At 44.0% G+C, this 26,737-nt stretch overlaps 2 protein-coding genes across 4 annotated transcripts; both read right to left on the minus strand.

Annotated features, from left to right (window-relative positions):
- Positions 1 to 2,681: 2,681 nt before the first annotated feature.
- C12H5orf15 (chromosome 12 C5orf15 homolog) lies at positions 2,682 to 9,199 on the minus strand. The gene is made up of 3 exons (XM_030504632.1): positions 9,058 to 9,199; positions 5,420 to 6,036; positions 2,682 to 4,248 (listed from the first exon to the last, which is right to left on the minus strand). The coding sequence occupies exons 1-3, from the start codon at positions 9,161 to 9,163 to the stop codon at positions 4,117 to 4,119; spliced, it is 855 nt and encodes a 284-aa protein (XP_030360492.1). The 5' UTR covers positions 9,164 to 9,199; the 3' UTR covers positions 2,682 to 4,116.
- A 1,060-nt stretch (positions 9,200 to 10,259) lies between these two features.
- On the minus strand, positions 10,260 to 26,536 carry VDAC1 (voltage dependent anion channel 1). 3 transcript variants are annotated; one of them, XM_030504400.1, is made up of 9 exons: positions 26,384 to 26,536; positions 19,648 to 19,717; positions 19,048 to 19,097; positions 18,258 to 18,410; positions 18,114 to 18,166; positions 15,896 to 16,123; positions 12,706 to 12,856; positions 12,000 to 12,057; positions 10,260 to 11,224 (listed from the first exon to the last, which is right to left on the minus strand). In XM_030504400.1, exons 2-9 carry the CDS (start codon positions 19,712 to 19,714, stop codon positions 11,133 to 11,135), a joined length of 852 nt encoding a protein of 283 aa, XP_030360260.1. In that variant the 5' UTR covers positions 19,715 to 19,717; positions 26,384 to 26,536; the 3' UTR covers positions 10,260 to 11,132. The 3 variants fall into 3 exon arrangements, with proteins under 3 accessions (XP_030360260.1, XP_030360259.1, XP_030360261.1); XM_030504399.1 differs by having other exon boundaries at positions 19,648 to 19,719; positions 26,387 to 26,485; XM_030504401.1 differs by having other exon boundaries at positions 19,648 to 19,722; positions 26,407 to 26,447.
- Positions 26,537 to 26,737: the final 201 nt, after the last annotated feature.

Here is a 26,737-nt window from a genome sequence, read left to right on the forward strand (position 1 = left end):
GAAGTCATCATTCACCTTAACGTGAGAAAGTTTCCTTTCTTCAGTAAAGAAATGCATGCAGACGTTTCTCGTTGGTAAGATGGGACATCAATCTGCTCGCTTTGGCCTCTATTAGATCTCAGCACTTTATGAATTTTTGATTGCCTGCTTTTAATTTTCCACAAGCAGATTCAATTAAAGAAATAAAAAAACAGTAGCTCAATCCCCATTACCTCAGCAGCAAATGGCTCTTTTATTGCACATGGAATGACATACGCCCCGCTCTCCTGGAGCTTGCGTAAAAGCGGAGCATGAGAAACCTTTCCCTCTCTATTGCTACTATTAGGAAACCGTGTGTCAATTCAGCAGGGCACTTCCCTGTCCAGGCAACAATCCAAGGGCTATTGGGAATGAAAAAGTATTCTTGCATAAAAGAAAAACTGCTGAAGTCACTGTGTGCATTTCAAACCTTTTGTTTTACAAGGCTGCAATCCCTTTTCTGCAGCACCAAGATGATGGGATGGTACAACCCAGCAGAGTCATTAGCCAGGGTGGAGTGACAGTTCACCATTTCCTACCTTTGTTTCCAGTATTCTCTTGCTGCAAGTGAAGGTGAGCAAGTATAAACTACAAATGCAGGGACTGGATGCCGAGATGTCGTTGCTAACAGGCTGATTATTTAGCCTTCATCTTTTGAGGACACAAATGACCAGTGTTAACCAGTACTGCAGCCTCTAGGTTGTGCTGCCATTATGCGCTGAGTGCTGGAGCAGATCTGCAGTGGACAGGTTTTATCAATAGAGCTATTCCACAAACATCATTATCTTAATTAATTTGCTTAGACACATCCACAGACCAAACCTATCTCTTGGGGCAACTCGCTACAAGCACTGGCAACCTGATAGAGCAAGATTCACCCCAAGTTCTTAAAATACCTCAGCATCCTGGAAGTGAATCTGTTCAAACAATTCCCCAAATGAAACCCAGTTTAAAGAACTTCAAGGATTTCAAATTCACGTGAATTCCCTGTGAACTCAAAAACACTTGGATAAGCTGCTGTTAGTACCATCAGTGAAGAGCCTTATTAAAAAAAACCTATTTGTATAGATATTTAAGATATTTTTGTTATTTGTGAGCTAAAGATGCTGTGCACAACAGCTAAGAGTAACTGCTCACCTTAAGTGCTTGGAGTGAAGTACCTGGAGTGAGACAAAGCTGCACTCTGCTAAAGACAACACCACATGCAAGCCATGATTTCGTGACCTCAAATATCACTTATGTCACTCAAAAGATTTGGTTTTCTCCTCTAAGGTAACTTCATGCAAGAGCATCCTCAGAGAAGACAGCTAGAAGGACATTTCAGAAGAGAATTTATTAACTTTTGCATTATAACCAAAGCGAGTTGCAGTCCATTAGGCCTAAACACTATTAGGTGCACCTAATGAATATTAAATCTGTGGGCCAAGTCTTGTCTCAGCATAAGAGCATTTTAAAAATGTGATGACTGCAAAACAAACTGTTTAGTAATTGAGTTTACATCAGGCCTTCGACAGTTTTCCTTACAAAGCTCACAAAAAGCCATCTTGCCATTAGCTGTGTGCACTCCTCCTCCAGCAACAGTTATTGGGTTTTAAAAGAGTGGGTTTGTTGGAAGGAACAGCTCAAAAGCTAATAGATTTGTCTCCCTACATACAGTCTTTTCACAAGGAGAAACAATTTGAGGGAGGGAAGGCAAGGAAATGCAAGATTCTTCCATCACTATATTAACGTATAGTCTTAAAGAAGACATTGTTACTCGTTCAGAAAGCCTGGAAGAAAAAACATTTATGTTGGTTTGATTCAGCCAATTGAACTGTGCTTCAAGAGCTCTGGAAGACATCCAAGATGGAATAAGGTAACACATCTATGAACTCCAGAAACCAACCAAATACGTCTTATTTCTCCTATTTCAGGTCAATGCCAATTTTCTCTGATTTTTAAGCAGTATTCTAGGTGTTAGTCAGTCAAGTGGCTGAAAATGCAACATGTGCCTTGATGACCTAATTCACTGGATGGGGAGAAGAGAAAATGACATTTAAACAAAACTTTTAACATGGGTATTGCTGAAGTTGTGTTCAGTCAAGCACTCCAGGACCTCAATTCAGGGCTCTGTGTAAGGCCCGTGGTACCAAGCTGAAAGGAAACATGCCAAGTGTGAACATACTATTCTCAACTGTCAAAATCACCACATTTCATGATTGGTATTTAAGGAGAAAGCTACTGAACTTCTTGGGTGTGAAACCATGAGCCACCTCCTCCAATTCCACTGAATTTAAACATCCTAAAGAAGCTTTGCAATTTAACCTTTCCCTTTAGATCCCAACCACAGCAGTGTTCAGCTTCAATGTGGGTATGTTCAGGCAACAGTTTCAAGTGTCTCCCATGAGGATTAGTAATTACACAACTTAGGTGAAAAATTACTTATAAAAGAATTTACTAATTCCTATAGCTTAAAAGATTTCATTTCAGCCTTGCTATCTGCCCTACCTACCACTTAACAGACACAAAACAAAACTCCATGCACCCCCACACAGAGTGAATTTAATCAGTAATGGAAAAGATGGTTTAGAACCATCTTTTATATAAAAAAAACCACCTTTTATATAAGCTCTTTATCATCAAGTGCTGTATAAAAGCAGTGAAGCAGTTCAGATAAACACCACAAGCTTTACGTCGTCATTTATTTTAAAAACCTTATTCAAAATATTAAGTGATACAAGTCCAAATAGGATAAAAATTACTGCAAGAAAAGAGTTGAGGGCTATTTTGTTTGTGCTTTACTTCTTGTGGTTATGAAAAGAATGCATTTAACAGTAGGATTTAGAACTTCTAGCACTTCATTTGTAAGTAGTATCATGCCTTCAGCATCCTCATGCCAACCGCTGGAAAGGTGATTTCCTCACAATGTTACAGAATTACTTGAATACCAAGTTCTTAATTATGGGCTCCCGCTCTACCATTATTTACATATTTCTCAGTTTGAAAACTCAATCACAAACAGAATGTACAGAAAACCAAGATTTTATATTTTACAACTCAGGAAAACATAAATAATGGAAGTACAAAAGACAAAGTTAAAAAAAAAAAAAAACCAAACCCAAAACTACTGTACCAGTGATGTGATTGACACTAATGCATACATGTCTGTCCAAAATCAGAGTGTGCTGTCGCAGCCCCACACACCAGCACTTTCATCTGCCTGTTACCTGGGTCAGAATAACAACAACATAAATTACTCTTCCATTTTTCAGGCCTCTCCCATTTACAATATAGCAAACCATGTAACTGTTTCCCAACAGCCTTAAAATTCAACAGAAAGTTCTGATGTATCAAAAGCCTGCCGACTGTATTTTAGTAAGATTATTCCACAAGGCTTATTTTCCATTCATTAATTACAAAGACAATGAAATAGCCATAAATACCATGAGAGGAAAGAACTGGACAGTCGAGAAGCTGCATACCTTCATAAAGGTCTTGAATATTTTAAGGAAATATGTAACTTCTGAAATAAAATGGGTTACATATGAAAGTATTTACTGCATGACCACACACAGAAGTTATGAAATTGCCATGCTAGTAATTCTGCCTAAAATAGGATCAAATTATGCAACAAGAAAACAGAACCCAGAAAAAAACAAGATGAAGATTTGCAGCATTAGGATTTAAGCATAGAAAAAAGTAATTATAAGTTTGCAATATAGGGTGATTTATGAGCCATATAAGTGATTAGCAAAGAGACCGTTAATTTGATGAAATGATGCAAAAGTCGTTAATTTATTAGACCTAAAATATTTTATGCTTATTTTTTTTGTATTACCACTATTAAGACTGCTCCAGACAGAAGGGATGATGCTTATAGAATGGAAAGAGCACTAATTACTAAAGTCTGTATCTTTATAGTTGATATAAAACCTGACCAAAGTAGCAAACAAATGTATCATGCCCTTGATCTTCCATGAGATTTAATCTCAAAAACATCCAGGTCAAAGAGGGTGCATCTCATTTCAGTACAAGCAGCATATTTAGAATACCTGAATATCATTACATGACTAGGCAGGCAAAGAGTGGTAAGTTCAGCAAACTCAAATCACAGTGCTTTCAAAAGACGTAGTCATTAGTTATCTTGAGGGAAGGCATTGCTTCATTAACATTCTGATCTAATCGATGGTATTCCACTGTCCTAGAGCACAGCCCATCCCTCCATCTTCGGCTCTGCACCAGTAAGAAGATCTGGAAGAAAAAGCAGCCAACTTACATAATGGAAAAACATTTTGGGTTTGATAGACAGATTAATGGTTCTATTGATATCACAGTTCCACCCCTCAATCCTGGCAATGGTGTTACTGTTGCTATAGAACATGGCACTGATAGTCATTTCCACACTGTCCTTGCCATCAAGCCACCTACCAGCAGCCTCAGCTGCAGTTTGGCAAAAACATGTCATTCAACCCAGAACTCTTCCAGTACAGTTATGTGTGTAGCTTCACAAGTACTGCATATTCAGACTATTAAACTATCCCCAGATGGCGACACTTGTTAGCTTATTACATAGCAAAGACAAGTCATTTTTATCACTTATGTGACCTTCCCTCCAAGTTAAATTTTCAAATCTAACACCTTGTTCAACATTTTCTCCTATAAAGATTTGGCAATGCACATTCCGGATATATCACTGCACTGTAAAGCAGAAGTCAGGGGTTTTTTTAGCTGCGTTCTTTTCAGACTCCCCCAAATCCTTAACCAAATCAGTGTTCTCTATAAGAATAAACACTCAATTTTCCTCATTTCTAAAGATTAACCTATGATTTAACTGCAAATTTGTGCACGCATCAGAGAATTGCTTTGTTCTAAAGAAACAGTTACCTGAAAACACTGAACTTTGAGCTTCTCTATGTGAAACTGAAGTCTTAAACATTTCCTCAAAGTTTGTAGTTAAGCCCTCAGAATACGTAGGACATAAAGACCACCTTGAAGTGAATACTTATTAGAAGGATTATCACAGTTGTAACAGGAACATTCCCACACTATCTGGGACTAAACCTTCCCTAATTTGCTGTTTATAATCCTGTGCAGAAACAAAATTAATCAATCACCTTCACTTAACTTGGCTCCGGTCTCATTTATAGAACTCACGTACACTGCCAGCATCCATTACTGAACTGATTGAATACTGATGGTATCAATCAACTGATTTTCTAATCTAGAATGTTTGACTCAAGTCCATTTTCATTGTGCAGATAAACTGACAGAAATGATCTGCATATTAGTATCCCAAGAATAAGTAGTCAAAGATGTGATTCTCCCAATAGCTAAGTTCCTTTTACTAGGAGAGCGTACAAGGCAACGCAACTCCATTTTAACTACTACAGCTGTTTCTCTCGACCTTTCACAGCATACCTACCTTCCTCTTATTGTGATAGGTGACATAAACAACAGCTACTAGGAAGGCAACTACAACCAGATGAAAAAAGAAATGGCCATCTTCTTCTTCTTCTTCCAACCCCGTGACAGAAACATCTTTTATCTTCTCATCAAGGCTCTTGATCTCCTCATTGTAATTACTAATGGTGTCAGAGTCATCGTCTTCTGGCATCTCTAGGTCTGGGTTATATCTGGAATTCGACGTCACTTCATAAGGACCATAATCATCTCCATCTGACTCTACAGTTTCTTTTATGATGGGTGGTGAACTATTTAGTGTGTCTTTCAAATCTGTTAGAAGATCCTCTTCCTCAATTTTAGTATCTTCAGAGGCATCAACATCAATCTGAGATACTGAACTAGCAGTCACCGCACGAGAGAGGGGTGGAGAACCCCCTTTTGCTGTAGATGGTTTTACTGCAGTCACCGAAATGATTTTAGCTGTTGTTGGGAACTCCTCTTTCTTTGTTGGGCTTGCTTCTTTTCTGGTTGGGGTTATACCCTGCAAGCTGTCTGTCAAATTCTGGGATCTACTCGCTGTTTCATTCTCATTTCTAGAGGAAATATTCTCCTGGAGCACCTCTACTCTCACAGACTCTGAGAAAAGGATGAGAAACAGTCAGTATTAAGCACAAGGCACTAACTTGTGATACCTGAAAATTACTGCAAGGCATTCACTTTATAGACAAGAAATCTTACTACGAACAGGGCATATTTCACACTGCAAACCTTTCAGAAATCACACGCGGAAATACACACTCCTGTACTTTGGCAACTTCAAAAGACAAGTCTTGAGTGGGGCAGGAATTAAAGCTTGGAAGCACATGCCAAAGTGTCCCTGAAAAATTGAGCATGCATATTTTCCACACTCAGAACTTCAGAGACATGTCCCTCCCCTCCCGCTGTGGATTTATGGTGTTCTTGTAGAATAGTACTTTCTCATCATCATAGTTTCTCCCATAGAATTTGCTGAGGTCCACAGAGGAAGAAGTTCTCTGTGTTCAGAGTTTTTAATCTTTCACCACTGCATATTTTACCAACAAAAAGAGAACACATTGTGATGTCTCCTCCAGGCAGGACACAAGGTCCTGGCACCTCTTCCCAGGCACTTATTTTTATTGAATTTGTAGAACACAGAATGATTTCCAACCTTATGTTAACTCAGATGGAAGTACTGAAGCACAGCTTATAAAACAAGCTGAAGAAAGGACGATGTGACTGCACATGCTCCTGTAGGCCAGCCTTTTGTCAGCAGCAAATTATTATAACCAAGTCAGTGACAGTGTTGCGCAGCAACGGACCCTCAGGCAAATTCATAATCACTGCAATGCCAGGACAACTACATAAAAAACAAGGTGAGCATTAAAACCACGTGCAGGGCCCATCATCCCTCTTCTCTACCCAAAGGAAGGTGAAAAAAAGATGCAGAGAGAGTTTCTAAATAGCCAATGGGTTTTAATCCTAGAACAAAATAGCAAACTATTCCTGTTTGTAGCACATCACTTCCAGACTCAAATCAGGAGGCCCCTTAAAAAGGAAGAACACATTTGAGACTCCCAGTACATCATAATTTAAATAGTGGAGCCATTCTTGCCGTGTATTTTGGCAAACCAAGCTGATTTTTAATCTTTTATTTAAGAAAGTAACAACACTTTCTTTAAGCACTCCCAAGGAATTCCCTGGAAGGTTACAGGTTCTAGAAAAGAAGCATTCAACCAACTGCTTGTGTCAAATTACCCATAAGTAAAATATTATACAGGGGACACTGAATCGTGTTATTCATGAATGGTGTATTTACACAAGGTCAGTTACAACAGACTTCTTGTTTACGTGGTACTCTCTCTACTGTGAATTACTCTTCAACCAAAGAAAACAGAGAAGACTCAACTAATCCCATATGAACGAGGCATTATGGTGCCTCTCTGCTAAAGTCTAAGTCAACTACTTAACATTTAACATGCTTGCTGTTGAAGAAACTACTAGTCTGAATTATCACACCAACATTAACTTGTTCAAGTTAACTTGTACAAGTTATACAAACTTGTACAAGTTCTTGTACAAGTTTCGGGAATTCTCATCCCCCCTCGGGAATCAAGCTGGCTAATTGCATAGGTGGAAATAAATAGACGGAAAGTTTATGCAAGATAGTTTCATATTTATAGCTAGTTGGCATGTGGGTAAGGTGGGTAAAGCTTACTGCTACCCTCACCAAAAGTATTAGAGAGTAATAACTAAATTGTTTGAAACACAAACAAGTACGTTCTTCCTACAGAACTACACTGGGTTCTTAAACTTCAAATTATTCTTAAACTTATTTTCGTGTGAAGGTTTTAGAAGGATATATGCTTAAATGCACAGGACTCCCACCAACTAATGCTGCAGCTTCAGAGTGAGAACGAATAATTTCCTGTTATTCCCAAAAGAAGGTATTCTTTGTTTTACTAGGAGTAGCAAGTTTAGTAACTACATCACAATTGACTTATGCTATCTACCCAAAGCTATTTGGCATTATAAATGGTGGTTGCACTGTTTGCAGTTACACAACATGGTCAGATGATGTTGCACATAGTGCCTGGGCTCCAGAGATGCCTCAGCTTCACAAATAGATACTAATGTTCAATCACAATGACAGGACTAACACCACAGCCCTCTTAGTAAACACTGAGCAGAACAACACCCGACAGGGTCAAATTTCACTTCCAGGATAACTTGTTTTTTAGAAAGTGAGTTGTGCCGTGATTGTTCATCTTAAAAGCACTTGGTTTCCTATAACTTTGTATCCCACATCCTGAACCTCTTCGTTGCTGCCTACCCATCACACCAGGTGAGGGGCAACACAAATAGAGTGGGTTTGGGTACACTGACTGTCAGGCAAGAAAGGAACTGACAGCTCAAAACTGCCCCTTTCATTTCCTTCAGTAATTTCCTTCCTCTTCGCTGCCCAACTAATACTCCATCTAAAAACAACAAAGTCGCTGCACTTGAAATACACATTTCTTACTAGCATTTGGTTACAGCTGGTTGAAGGGAAGTGGGAGAAAGAAAACGACCAGGTTGGACACAGGGGCTTGGAGCAACCTGCTCTAGTGGAAGGTGTCCCTGCCCGTGGCAGGGGGTTGGAACTGGATGAGCTTTAAGGTCCCTTCAACTCAAACCAGTCTGGGATTCTATGACTTAACTAGGAGTCATCTTGCACAATAACAAGCTTATATGGGGTTAAGGGGCCTAAACACAGGCGCCCCATTGGAATAACTGGAACAAGATACTAGCTCCGATGAGCGAAGCAGGCAGCTACACCGACCTTCACAGCACTAACACCCGGTGACCATCAGCCGAGCCCCCTCACGCCCACTGCACACCCGCTTCTGCCCAGCACTAAACCGCCCGCTACCGGCGAGCAGCTCCCGCGACAACGGACACACAACCAAGCCGGAGCCGGCCCCATCGCTGAGCAGGGCGGCGCACCGGCGGTGAGGGCGGCGGGCGGGCCCCATCGGCGGCCGCAGAGACCTTTAGGCCTAAAAGCCCTGAAGAGGCGTTCGGTGAAAGACCGGCGGGTTCGCACGCCGGCAGCCCACCCAGCCACCGTGCCCCGGCCCCACGCCCCGCCGCGCTCACCGGAGGTGGCCTGGCCGCGCACCGCCACGGCCCATCCGCACAGCAGCAGCAGGAGGAGGCAGAGGGCGCAGCCCTCCGGGACGCGCCGACCGCCGGCGGCCGCCATCTTGCCGGGCAGCCTTGCACCGACGTGGCGATGGCACCGCCCCCCGGCGCGCGCGCGGGGCGGTGGGGACGGGGCGGGGCCCTGCGCGCCGCCGGGGGAACAGCCGCGCATGCGCAAAGGGCTGGGCGGGAAGGCGGGAACGCTGAGGGGATGGAGACCCGTGAGGGAAAACGGCGCTTTTCCTCCTATTTCCTCTATTTTCTCCTATTTCTTATAGGCGGAGGTTGATGTTGGGGGTTGGACCCTTCCCACAAAGCCGCTGCCCCACACGCACGACTGGGCTTCATGCTGTAGCACTAACGGAATGCTTTTTGCAGAATTTCTGGCAAAGTTCTCCTGTTCTCACCTATTTGAGGCATTCCAAACCTTGAGGGAAGCCTTGAGGCTGATCACAGCAGGGAAAAGTCCACAACAGCCGATTCAGGGGGGAGAAAGCCAAGAGCAAGGAGCCCAAGGGCTTTCAGGGACACCGAGGGCACACAGAGCATACAGGGACATAAATTGATTTTGAGTATTTGCCATGTTACTGCAAGCTGGTTGCAAGTGGTTTGTTTAAATGGGTGAAGTCCGAAGAGGATGATTTACCCCCGGGGCGTTAGGTTCCGTATTTGAGATAAGGCACACGAGGAAGCGTTCAGCAATACTTGTTATAAGAGGGCAGACAGCCAGCATTGCACAATGTGTGGCAGATCTAGCCTCAGAATGTCCTAACGCCATTGCCTCACCAGGCACATCCGCCTGTGCCACAGCCCCTCGCCATCGGCGACTGCTTACACATGAAATAAAGTCTTAATGAAAAGCCACTGAACTTTATCCCAACTGATGACTGGTCATTGCTCACACCTATTTCTATGGGTAATTCAACTTAGAATTCTGCAGTGAAAGATAAGTCACGTTATCTTGTTTTCCTCATGAGCTAAACGCGTATGTGCAGCTGCCGGCACTTAGCAAGCACTAAGAACGCAGCCACATCTGGGACTTAAACCTACTAAGTATTTTGTGTGTGTGTACAAAATATGCACTAAAATGTTGCCGGTTTGCTTTTGGAGCCAAGAATTAATAGAAAATTGTTTTCACAATTAATACAAAGACAAAGTAAAAGGTGACATTTCAATATTTTATTCAAGTTGGGTTTGGGTTTGATATCCATTTTTAGTAGTGTCAAGTACAGCATTTTGGGGTCTAGTTCCACACAAAATGGAAGACTCTCTAAAAATGTACCCATTTAGTTGCTAAAAAAAAGTGGTAATAAAACAAAGCTCCATTTTAAATTCCGTGATGCAACTATGTGATTGCAGTTACAAAGACTCTTCCCTGATTATGTCCCTGTCTTACAAGCTTTCCAGTCAGTGCAAGGGAAAGGAACCACAACACAGGACAGGGAGTATTGGCTGAGTCACATCAAACCTCCTCCGTGACAGACTTACACAAGGTGGACAACCTAAAGCACTCTGGAGACAGCTGTAGGTGTGAGATGACCAAATAAGACAAACCATTCATGAAACACCTAGCTAAAAAAATAATAATTAAAACAAAATAATCCCTTTTTCAGACACGTTTGCACATTCCATCGTGAATTGAAACCTTAAGTGTTGGACATTTTGCTTACAGAATGAACAGTACAATATAGTGGTCTGCGATTCATAACATCTCAGGTTTTATATCCTTTCATACTATTAACATATTCTTTGTGCAGTCAATACGTTAGTAAAGGTAATTGATACCTTCCTACTTCCTATCGTGTGGCAGCTGACAGACATGATGGGAAGAACATTCAAAAGAAAAAGTTAGGATTGTTTTTTATGCTTTTGTCTCCATTTCTTTAACAACATCATTTTTAAAGCTTAGCTGTCTTTAACCAGGACTAGCAGGACTGATACTGAGCAATACTTGCATCCCAGACAAACATTGAAAGGTACACTATATTCCGAAGGTAGCTATGCTGTAGTTTTGATTGTAGAATCACTCCTTACGCTTCGAATTCCAATCCTAGACCAAGTTTGTGTCCACCAGCGTTGACGTTCTTGCCATCCAACAAAGCTGACAATGTCAGTTTGATACCTGTGAAACAGAGAAAAGTAAAAGAAAAAGACAAGTTTTAAAACTTAGAATGAGCTTTATGTTCAGTAAGTGCAGCATCTGCATTACTGCTTTAACTTAGCGGGCAGCTGGGTTAAGGTAATTTGGCAGCTAGCCTTGTAAAGACCAGGCATTTTGAAACAATTTGCAGATAAGAAATCTTTATGAATTATGAAAGTTATAATAAACCACGGTGATAGATTCTGCTTTTTATCACTCCAAGTAATTAAAGCTCTGAGGCAGTTCACTGCTGCTGGTCTGATTAATCTAATTTTAGAGTCCAGGATTATGAAAAATTGGGACCTTGATACATACCCACCTTTCTGAACCATTTTAAAATCTAGGTAGGAAAAGGCCCAAGCTCTGTCTACTGTAATATCTCATGTCAATCTGCTCGGAATTCTGGCAGCAGATTTATTAGACTACATTAAAACCAATTTCACAGCGGTAAGATTGTCCTCTTCCTGCACCAGGGGACCTTGAGAAAGTCACATTTTCAAGCAAAATAAACTCTGTAATAGGAAGCCTCTGAAAGTATTAAAAATGCATTTACCTATCTGTGAAATACCTAATTGTAGATATGTTTTGTATCAACATAAAGGACTATGTGACTGATAAGGGGTCTCTTATAATTCTGCTTCCAACAGACATTCAAAATGAACAAAGGAGTCAGTAACATCTTGTGACAAAAGCACTCTGATATTTCAAGATTAAAGCATCACTTTATTGACTCTCAGTTTCTCCTGCACAGACTCACCTGGCTTTAAAGTCTGAGTGTAGCCTAATCCGATCAGACTGGAGTTGTTCACTTTAGCCTTAAAGGGAAAAAATACAGTATGTAAGTGATTCAGTGTCTTACTTCAGAGTCCTTCCCGCTTGAAGATTAAGTAACACCTTTAAAGCAGGGACAGGACTTCATGTTTTAAATCACAAAAATAAATAAATCTAGAGTCGATTTTGCCATAACTTAAAAGCCAAAATTTCAACAAATCTACGGTCACAGGGGGGGGTGGGGGGGTGGGTGGGTGGGGTGGGGGGGTGGTGGGAGGGGTGGAAGTTTTTATTAACATAGTTTTTGATTTTGTCAAGAGTGACACAAAAAAAATCTCAAATATGATTAAACATTCTGTGTCACTTCTAAGAAGAATCCAGTACTTGTGCTCTCATGAGCCAAAAGCAAGACAAATAGATTGATGTGCCAATTGTACACCACAGACCTGCATCAAACCCCTGCTTCCATCCCTGGCAGTGTTCAAGGCCAGGCTGGATGGGGCTTGGAGCAACCTGCTCTAGTGGAAGGTGTCCCTGCCCATGGCAGGGGGTTGGAACTGGATGAGATTTAAGGTCCCTTCCAACCCAAACCAGGCTGGGATTCTGTGATTCCCTGACGTAAAGGCCCCTCTGCGTTTCCATTTTGAGAGCCTATTTTCAAATGCTTATAAATGTACATGCACAGCACTCACAGAAAAAGAGGCATCTGGGTCGATCTGGTACTTGGCTGCAATTCCAAAGCGAGTGTTGCTATTCCCGGCTGTCCAAGCAAGATTCACAGCAGTTTCCAGTTTATCATTCACCTTCTGGTAAATGGAGCCGCCAAATTCTGTTCCATCATTCCTGGAAGGAATGCATTAGTCTAGTTTTAAACTGCATCCCAAGCCAATCATCTTTTTCTTTTCCCAGTAAGATCTATATTTGCAGAACGCCAACACCTCATTTAATATCCCTGTAACAACTGAGATAGAGACATTAGGCCAGATTGGTTCTGAAGTTGTTTTTAGAGTCTTAGATTTATTGCTGGTTACTCTATTTCAACAAACAACTTATGGAACTGAAAAAAAGCCACGACAAACTACCAAAAACAGCCAAGTGATGACAGCTTCCAGTTTTTCCTTCTCTGTAGGTGGGAGTCTGTAGTAAAGAGAGGGTCGTGCCCCAGTCCCAGAGCCTGAGCAGTCATCCTACAACTGTCTGTCATCAGACACAGATGGACTGTAGCAGAAGATGCCAATTTAATGTCCAAGTCAGATTAATACATTTGCAATAGTCCTTTTGGTACATCTGTGCTATAGATCTCTCTGTCCTAGAAACTGAGATGAAACTATACTAATTTGCAGGGAACACAGCTTCCAGCACTGCTACCAAGTAGCACAACTTCCAGTTACTACTGCCACCAATGTCGCACAGGGAATAAAGTGTGATAAATAAAATGCAAATCATTAGAGCATGCAGATCATAAAAACAAGAGCGAAAGGCTTCTAAAAGCCTTGCACTCCTTGTAAACCAGTGAGCAATTTCCATTTTCGCTCGTTTTCTTAAAAGAGGATACAAACGTATTGCACAAAACGGGCATCAAACCACAGGAAGAACTCTGCAAGTAAAACACAATTCTTTGTAAACTATGAAATAATCTGGTTCCAATTATTAAAGCTTACCAAACCTTTAGTGATTAAAAAAAGGAGTAGATTTAGAATCTCTCTACTTTTACTCCTTTGGCCTGATGTTCCTTACTTCATGCCCCATCCCTGGCAGTGTTCAAGGCCAGGCTGGACACAGGGGCTTGGAGCAACCTGCTCTAGTGGAAGGTGTCCCTGCCCGTGGCAGGGGGTTGGAACTGGATGAGCTTTAAGGTCCCTTCCAACCCAAACCAGTCTATGATAACAACTGAATAAACAGCAGTGATAATGCCTATAGAAAAGTTCAAGCAATAGCAGCAGCCTTTTAAATTGTTAGAGCAATTCTTCCAGAAACACACTACAATACTTACTTCAGATAAGACTGAAGCTCACATATAACTGCTTGTGCTTGGCTCTCAAGAAAAGGAGGGATTAAAAAGGACTGAGGAGAGCTGGTTACACAGGCAGATTTTGTGCAAGGTTCCCACTCAGCTCTGTCTTGACCTGCAACATTAGGGGGGGGCGGTCTGAGCTATGCTTAAAAAATGAGGAAAGTCATATTTAAAACTAGAAATTAGCCAGCCCTACCTCCCTTTAGTTATTATTTATTATTAAAAATAGTAATAACTAAGAAGACAAAACTCCTTTTAATTCTAACAGTAATAACAGCACTTTGTAGATTAAAAAAAAACAACAAACAAAACATTATCCCCCTGTGAAAATTAAGATATTAAATCACCATTAAGAAAAGTAACTTGCTGGTCTGTGGAACACCAGGAACAAAAGACAATGCTTCCAGCCCCTCCTAGTTGTATTATCAGCTCTGCCACAGCGTCCCTGTGAAACACTGAGCTCTCCAGATACAACGGCCGAGCAGGAGAGTGATGGGAGCTCCACACACAAGTAACTCTTTCTGGGATTATAGAAAAGCTCTGACATGTTTCAAAGCTGTAACACAACAAATACCTAAGATATTCATAGTAATAAATGTCTATTCATATCACATATTTATGGGTTTGCACATCAATTGATGGAGTATGAATACTAAATAAACCAGGTGTCCTCCTGAAGAGGATTTATCATCCACGTACAGTAACAGCAACCTAAGAAACAGATGCTCAGGAATCCAAGAAACAGTACAGCAAGATCAGAGCCCCTGCTGCTCTTATAAAGTTATTTTCTGCTGTTGCTTTAATTGTTATTTTATAGCAAAGGTCAATAATACAGTGTTTTGAATCACTACAATACAACAAAGTTGAAAGTCATTGTGCTTGAAGGAATAACTGAACTACTGAGTGGAGGGGGAACCCACATATTGTTCTGCTGCAAGTTTTCTGCCCACATCTTTGTGCTTTGGCAATCCTTCAAACACACAGTCTGGGCTGTGAAGGTTCAATTGTTCTGTAAGGCAGTGAGAGCTTCCTAAAGCAGACCTCTGCAAAACAGCATGAAACAGAACAGAAAGCCTTTGAAGCAGCAGCTCCAGGAAGGCAGAACAGTTGCTCAGCCCCCAAATGGGAACAGCCTGCAGTAGCTCTGCCACATGCAAACTATCCAATTACCCAAGGAATGGGAAAGGGGGGGCTGGGGAACGGATTAGGGATTGCCTAATCTTAAAAAACCATCTTCCCCAGAGGCATAAATTGCTTTTTAAACAGGAACAGGAGACAGAGAAAATTAAGATTTTCATGGAATTTGGTTCCTGGTTCCTCACTGTTCCTGCTTTCAGAAAGGACAAATGCCTGTGTAAATAGCCTATTAGGAGGTATGATACCAAACCAAACGCTTACACCATATCCCTTCCGGTACTAAAACAAACCCAGGCCCTATCTCTTCCATGCACTCCCTTTTGCCTGTTCTTGTTTGTTCTCTGATTAACTCTTTCATTTACAGATCAAACCACCATTTTGTTTCACTTTGACATTGCTTTTATTTCACCTTTCACAAAGAATATTTTCATGACCCACTTGTTTTATTATTGCACTAATAGATTCTAATAATCCTTAGCTATTAGAGAGAGAGATGCTGGGTGCTTGGGTGCACAGCGAGTTCCAGTTCCTTCCATCATGCATTCCCTCCCTCACATAATTCAAAGGAAAGTTAATGCAGCTAAAAAAGTGCAGCTTGCCATCTTAAATGCAGAAGTCATTTCAAACCCATTCCCTCTTTCACCAGGGCTGAAACTCCATCCCCTTCACTGTTCTAGTAAGCATCAAAATCCTTTCAAATTCCCTTTTAATGCCTCTCTGCCAATACTTACACATTAGTATGAAGCTGGAACTCATCAGTCTTATAGCCAACAGCAAAGTTGCTCTGGGTTACTCTAGACTTCGTTGTCTCAAAAGTCATCTGGTAACCTGCCAGCCACCCCTCGTAGCCAACCACCAGGGCTCCACGTATTGAAGGGCCAGCAATGTCAAAATCCATGTCACAACCAAGGTTGATGTGTTCCCTTTTGTACCCTGTCTTAACTTTAGCACTCTTCTTCCTGAAGAGAAAAGAAAGAATTACATATCTTTGAACAGGTACACTCACAGGGAGCAATTCCATCAGATCAGTTACTTTAACTCAGTGTAATAGTTCTTGAAGACAAAGTATGAACCCCTGGAGAGCCACATGATACATCACCTTCTTACCTCTGCAGAACCCTAATTCGGATACAGCGAGTTATTTGCAGTCAAGCAATAAAACGTGGTGTGGTGCCCCACTGAGCACTGCTGGGCTGTGCTCCGAAACGAGGCAGCACAAAAAGCCAGATGGGAGATGACAAAACCAAATCCTCATCTCCAGCTCATCTGATGGTTTGGGAAGTTTGGTAGATGCAGGGAAGGAATGAGAACTGTAGCAGCTTGCAGGTTTGCCACAAAAAGTCAACAGTACAAACAATTTTTAGACAACCCCAGTGATCTGTGTAATTTCATTTACTGTGACAGACATCAAGAAATCACTGTTTCGTCTCAGCTTCTTGAGGGAGCAGAAGAGTGTTTTCTCATGTGTCCTTACGTCGGTTTACATTACAGACGCAGCCTCACACAAGGCAAGAGAGTTACATCTAATATATTCAGCTACTCTTATTAAAGACTTCTTCCCCTTCTTTTTTTACCTTACAAGTGTTTTCTGTCCTTGACTAAATCTGTTACCGAAATCTTCCTGGAAAAGTCAGGCTAATTTGAAATTTCAAATCAACCTTTCCCTTCAGCCAGTAGAAACAGTCTGCAAGAACTGTTTCAATCCTGTATCTGACCCACATAGAGATTGCTCTCAGTTTTATTATGAATATCTCAGACTCAGGAATTTGTGTTGTGCAAAAGGAGACATAAGAGCAGCAGTGCCAGAAGCACTCAGCATTAGCTGCTCTGCAACTCCTGTAAGTCAGCAGTACTTCTACCAGCGTCAGCAGGGACAGAGGCAAGCTAACACAGAGCGCTCCTGAAAATGACTTTCCCTGTTGAAAGACTCATCGCAGCAGTAAGGAAGGGGGAGAAGGTGTCTCAGACGTGGCGCGTTCCCTGTCAACCTAAACCAGGTCACACCAGGGTTGAATCTCACTCCATTTATTCAAATTATAATAGTCCTCCCACGAGGCAGTTGTTACAAATCAGATTCTAGAGTGTCTGTGAAGTGCTAAGAAATAGCTGTAGAGCTGTAAATTGTCATTCTCAGACCAGGTTTTTCTTTTTCTTTAAAACCCCTACCCGTTAAAAAACAGTTATCAAACAAATACTGGAGATTATTCTGGTTAACAAACTCAAACATATCTGAGTAATGGAGAACTGGGAGTGGACTGGAAGCAGTTGGCAACACAGGACACTACAAGACAGGGTAAAACCTCCTTGGCACTGTATCCCAGTAGCCTCAGTGCAGTGTGCTGCTCTGGGAAGCTCCTGTGCAGAGTATTTTGACTCACTGGCAGCACTGCTTGCAAAAAGATAATCAGGGGGGAATAAAATAAACCAACATCCAGACTCCAGCTGCTGCCTAATCCCTCTGGCCCAAATAAAACGTGGCATCCAATGAGAAATACTCATCCTCCGCCACGCTGCGGCCAGCGGGAGCTCACATGATAATGCAGCTCGGGAGAAGAGCCCAGTTCTGTGTTGACCTATTAGAGCCGTGGCCAACTGGCTCCCGGAGCCTGTTCAGCCCTGAACTGACTTGTTTTATTCAGACAGCAGCTCAGCCTCTGACACAGCCAGAAACAGGCAGCAGGAGCACAAATAAAACCTTTTCATCACACCCTAACTCAGGCTGTAATTTTCAAGTTACTGTCTGTAAAAGTTTGCTTGCTACAGCTTCGGATTAAAAAGGGGTTGTTAATACTGAGATTTAAATCAGATGCACATGGTTTCATCATACACAGGCTGATTGTTAACTGTCTCGGTGTCTTAGGACAGAAGCAGTAAAGAAGACAGACAGTACTCTGGAAAACTAAAGTAAAAAATGCCTTTTTGGGTCACTTAAGCTTACTGGCTTCTTACCCAGTGTTAGGAGAGAAGGAGGAGTCGAAGGTCAGCTTCAGGCCACGTGCAAGCTGAACAGAAAAGAAATTCACTGGTTGGATTTATAGTGAAGAGACTGAAATAGGTGAATTTGCAAACTGCATCTTTTGAGCCAAAAGTTACCTGGTCTTCAAGAGTAATCTCAGTGCCTAGTGTGTTGTCTGTGTTCCACTTCTCTGTGAACATCAATCCATATTCCACCCATCTGTATTTTGTTTCCAAACTACCACTAACTTTGCTTGTTTCTGAGTTTGCTGAACCTGAGCTTGTGAATTCCTAAAAGGAAAAAGAAAATAATTACATATATATAATATATCCATATATATTTGCAAAGATATATATGTTTGCACACAAGCAAATGCTTGTAGAACATTAGTCGCATTAAGTTGGGATATGATTCAATACTGCAGAGTTCTCAGAGGATTTAAGACCATTTGCTAGTTATTAATATCAACACACTGTGCCCCACAACAAACTTCAGTGTCAGGGAGAAAAAGTATTGCATGCCAAGGGAATGGATACGGGACAGGAGCGGGGATAACCCTTACCACCAGTGTAACACAGAGTAAGGTGCTAGTCTGTACAAGGAGTATCTGTGAATCAGCATTCAAGTCTGCAAAGGCTTCATAGAGATACTCTAAATATTAGCTCCAATACACAGTTACATTGCACCTAAACTTGTTTAGGGACTGCTAAGTACCAGGGTTGCAGAGGAGCCCTTCACTGTGTCTGCTTTGTGCACAGTCACATATGTTATACAACAACTGTAAGAGCAGAGTAACCTGCAAGATAATAACCCATCTGCAAGATGATAAGGGGAGAGTAAGGGATGAGTATTTCCTTTTAAGAAGCAACATAGAGTAACCACAAGAACACTGCAATGTTTTGGATTTCAATGTGTCTCCAAACTCACCAGTCCATTTTCAGACTTTGTTTTCAAATCAAGTTTTATTAGCCCAAACCCTAGAAGATGAGTAAAAAATATGAATTATATATATGATAATTGGAAAAGCATTTCTCATTTCTTACAACTCCCTTCTAAATTGCCTGTGAACTATTAAAACAATAAACTAAGGGTACAGTTATCAAACTGTGTGTTTTAATGAAGCAAATTACACAGTTGTGCTCACTTCAGATAGCCCCTGACTAATTAATCCTACTGACCTCAGCAATATTAATTGGGACCAAATTAGGTAATAAAGTCCTCACTCATACTGAGTAGCATTTTGTTCATGAGCAAACTACTGAATCTGTCATCCTGCTCATGAGATAAGCAGGCAGCCAAAATACATTTTCTTTCAGACAACAGGCCTATGGGGAACAGGAAGAATTCTGTTTAAAGAAAAGCAAGTTACCCTCCCTTTCCAGCAAGGGCAATGGAAGCTATGACAGAAAATTCTCTGGATTCTAACGGAAATTATTGGAATATTTATCAGGAAAGAGTGATAAAATCATAACAGTCTCAGGAGTGGGGTAGACTGAGAAAGACCAAACTTATTTTGGCTGTATTTACCATAACCCTTGGTGAAAACATCCCTGGCGGATTTGCCCAGATCGGCATAAGCAGGCGGAACAGCCATCTTCTGCAGGGGAGAAACAGAGGAATTACAGCGTTCAGAAACGTTTCATTCATTTGTGCAACATGAAACTCAAGCCCATTTCAGCCACTTCTGTTTTCTACACCCCACCTATCAATTAAATACAGCCTGAAGAAAGTAGCTGTAGCAAACAGTGTGATTTGAGCCTGCTCAGGAGCCAGCAGAAGCCATTGCCACGCATTTGCCATGAGGATGAGAATCACGTTGCAGAACAAATATGTATTTAAAGAAAAAAAAGAAACTGTCTTTGCCTTTCCAAAGAGTCAACTGTTGTTCTCTTATCAGTGTAACTGCATGAATGAATGACTGTTCTGTAAAACCACCCCTCAGAAACATTTCTCCTCTTTCTTGCAGCAGATTTATGTGTTCTGATGCCAAGCATGAGGGCCTCAAGTCATCCACTCAGGAACTCTAACCAGGACCAGCATCTACCATCAAGAGCATCACTCTTCCCCTAATTGAGAGCAGCAAATAGACAACATTTATGTAGCAAAATCAACAAATAGTCATTCTTCTTCAGTTTTCTTGGACTTTGCTACCTCTGTTAATAGCTTGTCTCCTTAGACATTGACCTTTCAGTGTTCTACTGTTCATCAGCTGGGGGAAAAATGAGCTTGCTGAGAAAAACGAAGCCTGAAGGGACACTACACTAAAGCCAGACAGTCAGGAGGGCTGCACATCCCTGCTTCAGCAGCCAACTGCAGGCCAGTGCTCTCTGCCAAGCCTGGAGCGAGGCACCAGCCCAGCAGTGGGGCAGCACAGCGCAGCTTTCTCTATCGTGCTTTGTTCGGTGGGATGCCCACCCTGTCATGTCACTCCTCACTTTCCCATCTTCAGCAGGCCCTGACCATTCTTAGTTGGGTGGCCTCCTGCCAGAGATAGGAACACATCCCATTTTCTCAGCCTCTGAGAAAACTGTCTCATCGTGTACGGAGGAGAAAATAGGATCCCAAGAGAACAAACCAACCAAATCTACTTATCCAAGTACAGTAATTTGCTTGAGGGAAGCAAAGTCAATCTGCAGTCACGGAATCCCAGACTGGTTTGGGTTGTGATGGACCTTAAAGCTCATCCAGTCCTAACCCCCTGCCACGGGCAGGGACGCCTTCCACTAGAGCAGGTTGCTCCAAGCCCCTGTGTCCAACCTGGCCTTGAACACTGCCAGGGATGGGGCAGCCACAGCTTCTCTGGGCACCCTGTGCCAGCACCTCAGCACCCTCACAGGGAAGAGCTTCTGCCTCAGAGCTCATCTCAATCTCCCCTCTGGCAGGTTAAAGCCATTCCCCTTGTCCTGTCCCTCCAGGCCCTTGTCCAAAGCCCCTCTCCAGGTTTCCTGGAGCCCCTTTAGGCACTGGAGCTGCTCTAAGGTCTCCCTCAGGAGCCTTCTCTTCCCCAGGCTGCCCCAGCCCAGCTCTCTCAGCCTGGCTCCAGAGCAGAGCTGCTCCAGCGCTCGCAGCAGCATCAAACGGTGCACACCTCCTGTCTTCATAGGCAAGATTTCATGATTTTAAGAAAGCAAAGGAGATGACTCATACTTATAAAGCTGGTCCTCTTGATACCGGATGTTGCACTAAAATTCCACATTCCCAAACTTTCTGGTTATGCAAAAGTAACAAGTAGTTTATTACACATGCATGGAAATGCTTACAAAAATTCCCTGCCAGTCCTTACTCCAGACTCCAGAGGAATAGAAAACTATTCCTTTGAACCACAAGGAAAACAGCTGGCTCTGAACTGAAGGGATGTTCCGAAGACTTCCTGGCTGCAGACTCGGACACAGCTCTCTGGGCAGGCACAGCACCCCACTAGTATCAGATTGGGAGCTTCAGCAGTCACTCACTGCCTCCAGCACTCCATCCAACAAGTTGCTGCCTGTTAAAGAAGGATATTGCTACTGCATAAATGAAGAATCCCTGTCCTAGAGGGAACAAACCAGATCTGGTGGCTAAATGAAAGCCAAGTCTTCCCAGAACATAAATAAAGTAGCATGCAAAGGTGCACACTGTGATGTAGCTTCAGTTGTAGAGCCTACCTGGATGCATGTCATCTCTTTCCTGTTACAGTTCAGTACTAAGATGCAGCCTCAAATACATAAGAGCTAAAGTTAAATAAAGAGAAAAGAGGGGGGGAAAAAAAGTATTCCATATTCCAAAGCAGTTTTAGCTGCCTATATTATTCCTAAATAGTTATTGTGTGAAGATGAAAGCAGGGATTTATTGTTTATACACAAACCCAGCCTTTAAAAAAACCCCATACTCCCAAAAATCCCAAACCAAGTATTAACAGATTGGTTTAAGTCATTCCTCTGCTCCTTAGTAAAGTCACTAGAAGCAGGGTACAACACCCTGCTTGGAGATCGTACCTTAGAGTCAGAGCTAAGGCAGCACTTAGGAGGGGGATGGCAGGATCCAGTTTGGGCTCTGTGTGTGCAGGAGATGTTTCTTCCCTGCCAGAGCAGCTCGGTCCCCTGAGAACCCTCTATGGGTGTTTCCATTTAGCATCATCAAAAATTAAAATGTTCAAAATCTCTTCTTCTGGACACAGCCAGGCTCGGCGGGTGGATGAGCTGCTCCAGTGCTGCAGCCCGGGCTGTGGCTATGGACAGTGGGAGGCAGCGAGATCTCCACTGAGGCAACTACTATAATTAGGGGGCAATGCAGAAAGGCAAATCCCTGCTGGTTGTAAAGGCAAATCATGCAATGCACACAGAGCAAGGTGTTCAGAACTGCTGAGTGTGGAAGCCAGGACAAGCTCAGTACCTGGTGGTTAACCTTGCTGTTGTCAGCGAGAACAAAAAGAATTGTTTCTGTTTGCCCTGCCTAATCAGAAGCCTCTTGTTTAACAGATGGAAAACAAAACTGATTACATCCTGTTGAGTGCAGGTTGTAAGACAAGCGTGCTTAGCAGGGATTCAGACTCTTAAAGGATCAAGGAATGGCCGTGGCCAAGTGCCCTTGCTTTTCACCAGTGGGATCCCAAGACATTAACTCCTAACATAAATTAGGTTAGGACTGAAATGAATTCACTGCTTTTATCCTTGTCCAACTGGGCAAATAGCTCAGTGCCTGTGTACCTCAACTCCTGCACAGAGCAGGCCAAGTAGAATATATATAATGTGTTCTAAGTAGGAAAAGAGTTTGATTTTCTTGAGTAGGAAATGCTGTAGCACAAGTCACAACTGAAGGAAAGGTGAAGTGAGGAGTTAGCTCTAAGTGCTGCTACAAGCACCACCTCCATGAATGCCTGATTTGTAACTGCCATAGGGAGAAGAGAGGAATCTTCCTTCAGAGCTGCAGGATCCAAGAGCCAGCCCTAGTGAAGAGTTCATTAAAGATGAAGCAGCAGTTCCAGCAAGCCAACCTTGAGTATTTTCCAGTGTCACAGATGGCAAAGTTCTCGCCCTACAGTGCAGTTCTGGGCAATTAAATCAAAATCAGCCCAACAGGCAGCAAATCCCAAGGGTGTCCTTGGCAAGTATAAGGACTGGCTGCAACCAAAAGAAATGTCTGCTTGGTAACTCTCCTGCATGCTTAAGTTAAAGTTTCCCTCCACAGACTGATCAACCTTATAATAATTACATGAAGGGAAGGAGCAATCTATAAATTTAAGACAAGAATAAAATCCATGATAAGAATAAAATCTCCATGAAGACAGCGGGAGCCTGTCAGATTCAAGGCTAAGAAAATAAAAAGCTTGGATTTAACCTTACTGTGGCCACATTTCTTGCTGATATATTCGAACTCGTGCACCATTTCTTGATGGTAACAGTAGTTCTGAACATGTCAGCTCCCCATCTCCACAAGCGGCACCCCCAAAGAGATGGTAACTGCAGAGCTGGCATGTAGCAGGTACCAAGGACATGTCCCACCAGTGTGTGGCTGGGAGGGACAGACAGCATCGGGGTATGACACCAGGTACCGCCTGTCTGCAGGAGGGAAAAAGCACACGACAGTCTGTTGCCTCAGGATAAGCAAATTCTTCCCTGTGAGGGTGCTGAGGCGCTGGCACACGGTGCCCAGAGAAGCTGTGGCTGCCCCATCCCTGGCAGTGTTCAAGGCCAGGTTGGACACAGGGGCTTGGAGCAACCTGCCCTAGTGGAAGATGTCCCTGCCCGTGGCAGGGAGTTGGAACTGGATGAGCTTCAAGGTCCCTTCCAACCCAAATCAGTCTGGGATTTCTCATTTATCTCCTTCATTAAAGGAGAAATTATTCCTTGGTGTGAAGGAACTTTTAAGCACATTCTGGAACCCCAGCCTGTGCAGTCATTTCCCAACCAACATATCAATAAATAGACCACAAATCGTGGTGCTTTTGCTCTGCAGCAGAACAGGGCCCAGCCCTCCCCAGGCTGGCCGAGTCACCAGCTCTACATCCCAGATGCACCAGCACGGTGCTGGCTCCACAGTTTGGGTTTTATGATCCAGATCCCAAACCCATTCGAGCCAGAAATCTGAATCAGGCTCAGAAGCCTAATTGTGCAGGGATTTAAAGCCACACTTAACCATAAACGCATGAGTAGTTGGGCTGAGGTCAAACATCAAGTCGGGTACGTTCACAAGCAGCAGCCAGTGCAAGCACGTGATTTGTAAATACTCTGCATTATAGACACAAACTTAACAACACTTTTTGCCCCAACTTGCTACTGCTCCAACATCGTATAATCCATGCACCATTATGACTCAAAACTGAGGCCTCTGGAGCCCACAGCTTCTTTCATGCAGGTATTAGTAACCCCGTGCAGCGTCCCTCCGACACCCGCAGGATCACAGCGGCCTGCCGCAGCTCCGCTTCTGACCTGCACGCGTGATGGAGCAGAGTCAGGCTGTAAAGACTGGTTTATGCAGGATCTCTGCAGCCCAATAAACACAGGAGCAGAGAGGAGTTAAACCCCTTTAAAGCACTGTAAATATTATTCTTTAGTCTATACTAATATTTATGGAATGAAAGAGCGAGCCTGCTCTTAATTGTATGGGCATAAATGAAGACTGACAATGCTCCACAGCAACCCCTTATTAAACTATCACTTACAAGTGTCAATTAAACAAAGCTGGGGGATAGTGCAGCTGTAGCTGCTGTACTTACTAAAGCTGCAAGGGAAGAACAAAGAACCACATGCCCTATGTTCAGTTAAACCTCCAGGTTAACTATCTGCAGAGCGGGAGTCGCAGGGCCCGACGCAGGGGCCCTGGCACAGCGCTCCAGAAGGGACGTGTCCCTGCAGAACACCCAGTGCCTGATCAATGGGGATGACTAATTGAAACAGCATTTTGTCTTCCAGCACCATTTGGCAGCTCGCTGCCCTCACACACAAGAGGAGCATCCACACACCAGAGCTCAGGCTGCAGAGCTGGTGGTTGTGGTGTTCACTACCTGCAGCACATGATAAACGCAGGAGGGCCTGTGTTGTGCTTCCCAGCTGTATCCCGCCTGCATCCTGCAGAGCACCAGGGCTGGGGGCATCACTCCAGCTGCTATGGCAACCGACAGGATGTCCCACATCCCATCACACCTCCCCCTGCACTACCCAAAACATGGGCAGGAGGAAAAGGAACTGAGTGTGGAGCAGTGTAAACCATCAATGGAGAGTGGTGGGGGGGGACTATTATGGGATGTGTTCCCAATAGTGCAAAAGCCCTTTTCTGAAGGAATTCTGACTAAATTTCATGGATGAAGTGCCATGAGGCAGGTGATGATTCAACCACCCACCGCACCGAACACCACAAACTGCAACGTGCTTCTGAGCCTCCACAGGCCATCTGAGAAACGAGACGGGCTCTGTGTCAGCGGAATCGCTATAAATATTCCCCAGGGACACAGCCCTGCGTCGGGCCGTCACGATGAGTCAGCTCCGCTTCAGTTGCAGGGAAGATTTGTTACTCTATTTCTTACAAATGCCCAAAGACCGAATGAGACTTTCACCCTCCAGCAGGAGTTGCTGCCAGCGAGGGCTGTGACGAGGCAGAATGGAGGCGACGGCACCGCCGCACTCTGCACCCTGCTTGGGAAAACCCAGTCCTCAAGATTTATCATGGAATCCCAGGCTCGTTTGGGTTGGAATTGACCTTAAAGCTCATCCAGCTCCAACCCCTTGCCACGGGCAGGGTCACCTTCCACTAGAGCAGGTTGCTCCAAGCCCTGTCCAACCATTTTAAACTGACATTATTCCCCCCGTTCCCATGTAAAGAGCTACATTTTGAGGATAAAACGAAACAGAAATTAGTCTGGCAGCTTGGCGCGGGGTTTGGGGTTATGGTGCACATCAGGAGCAATCTGCCAACCCGCAAAACGGATCCCGGTGTGCGGGTGAGCGAGGTGGAAGGATGCCAGCGCTAAACCCGGGCACCACGACCTTTGCTCCTCGGGAACGTGGAGAACGATCCACGCCTGGGGAAGCGCTCCCCAGGGACCCCGCGGCACCGCCTGCCCGGTGACCCATGGCCAGCGCCCGCGGGTCCGCGCCCGGCCTCCCCGATGGCACCGCACCGCGGCCGGGCGCGGGGCAGCCCCGCTGCGGACACCGCAGGCCCGAGCGCCCCGTGCCCCGCGTTACGTAAGGAGACAGTTATTCCCGTTCCAACGCGCCGCGATCGCGAACGCACCCGCGGGGCTCCCCCGCTCCCGCCGGGACCCCCCTCCCCGGCTCCCCCGTACCTGCCCCCGCCGCGGCGGCAGCTCCCGCCTCGGCCTCCTCGGCGGCGGCTGCCCCTGCCCGGCGCCTCCCGGGTCTGCGGCGGCGGCTGCGTGACGGCGGGCGGGGACGGCACCGGAGGGAGGGGACGGGGCGGGCGGCGGGGCGGGACCTGCCGCTGCACCGGGACCGGGACCCGCCGCCCCGGTGGGAACTGGAGGGGGGCTTTGGGCTTGTAGGGACAGGCCAAGGGGAATGGCTTTAACCTGCCAGAGGGGAGATTGAGATGAGCTCTGAGGCAGAAGCTCTTCCCTGTGAGGGTGCTGAGGCGCTGGCACAGGGCGCCCAGAGAAGCTGTGGCTGCCCCATCCCTGGCA

This window comes from Strigops habroptila, chromosome 12, assembly GCF_004027225.2.
Source record: "Strigops habroptila isolate Jane chromosome 12, bStrHab1.2.pri, whole genome shotgun sequence".
Lineage (NCBI taxonomy): Eukaryota > Metazoa > Chordata > Aves > Psittaciformes > Psittacidae > Strigops > Strigops habroptila.

Coding starts and splice junctions, on each gene's coding strand:
- C12H5orf15 (XM_030504632.1), bottom strand. CDS start 9,163: ATGGCGGCCGCCGGCGGTCGGCGCGTCCCGGAGGGCTGCGCCCTCTGC. Junction 6,037..9,057: donor GCGCGGCCAGGCCACCTCCG/GTGAGCGCGGCG, acceptor TCCTTTTCTCAG/AGTCTGTGAGAGTAGAGGTG. Junction 4,249..5,419: donor CCTATCACAATAAGAGGAAG/GTAGGTATGCTG, acceptor TTTTTCTTCCAG/ATCTTCTTACTGGTGCAGAG.
- VDAC1 (XM_030504400.1), bottom strand. CDS start 19,714: ATGGCTGTTCCGCCTGCTTATGCCGATCTGGGCAAATCCGCCAGGGAT. Junction 18,167..18,257: donor AGATTACTCTTGAAGACCAG/GTAACTTTTGGC, acceptor TTTTCTGTTCAG/CTTGCACGTGGCCTGAAGCT. Junction 12,058..12,705: donor ACCCAGATGCCTCTTTTTCT/GTGAGTGCTGTG, acceptor TTTCCCTTTAAG/GCTAAAGTGAACAACTCCAG.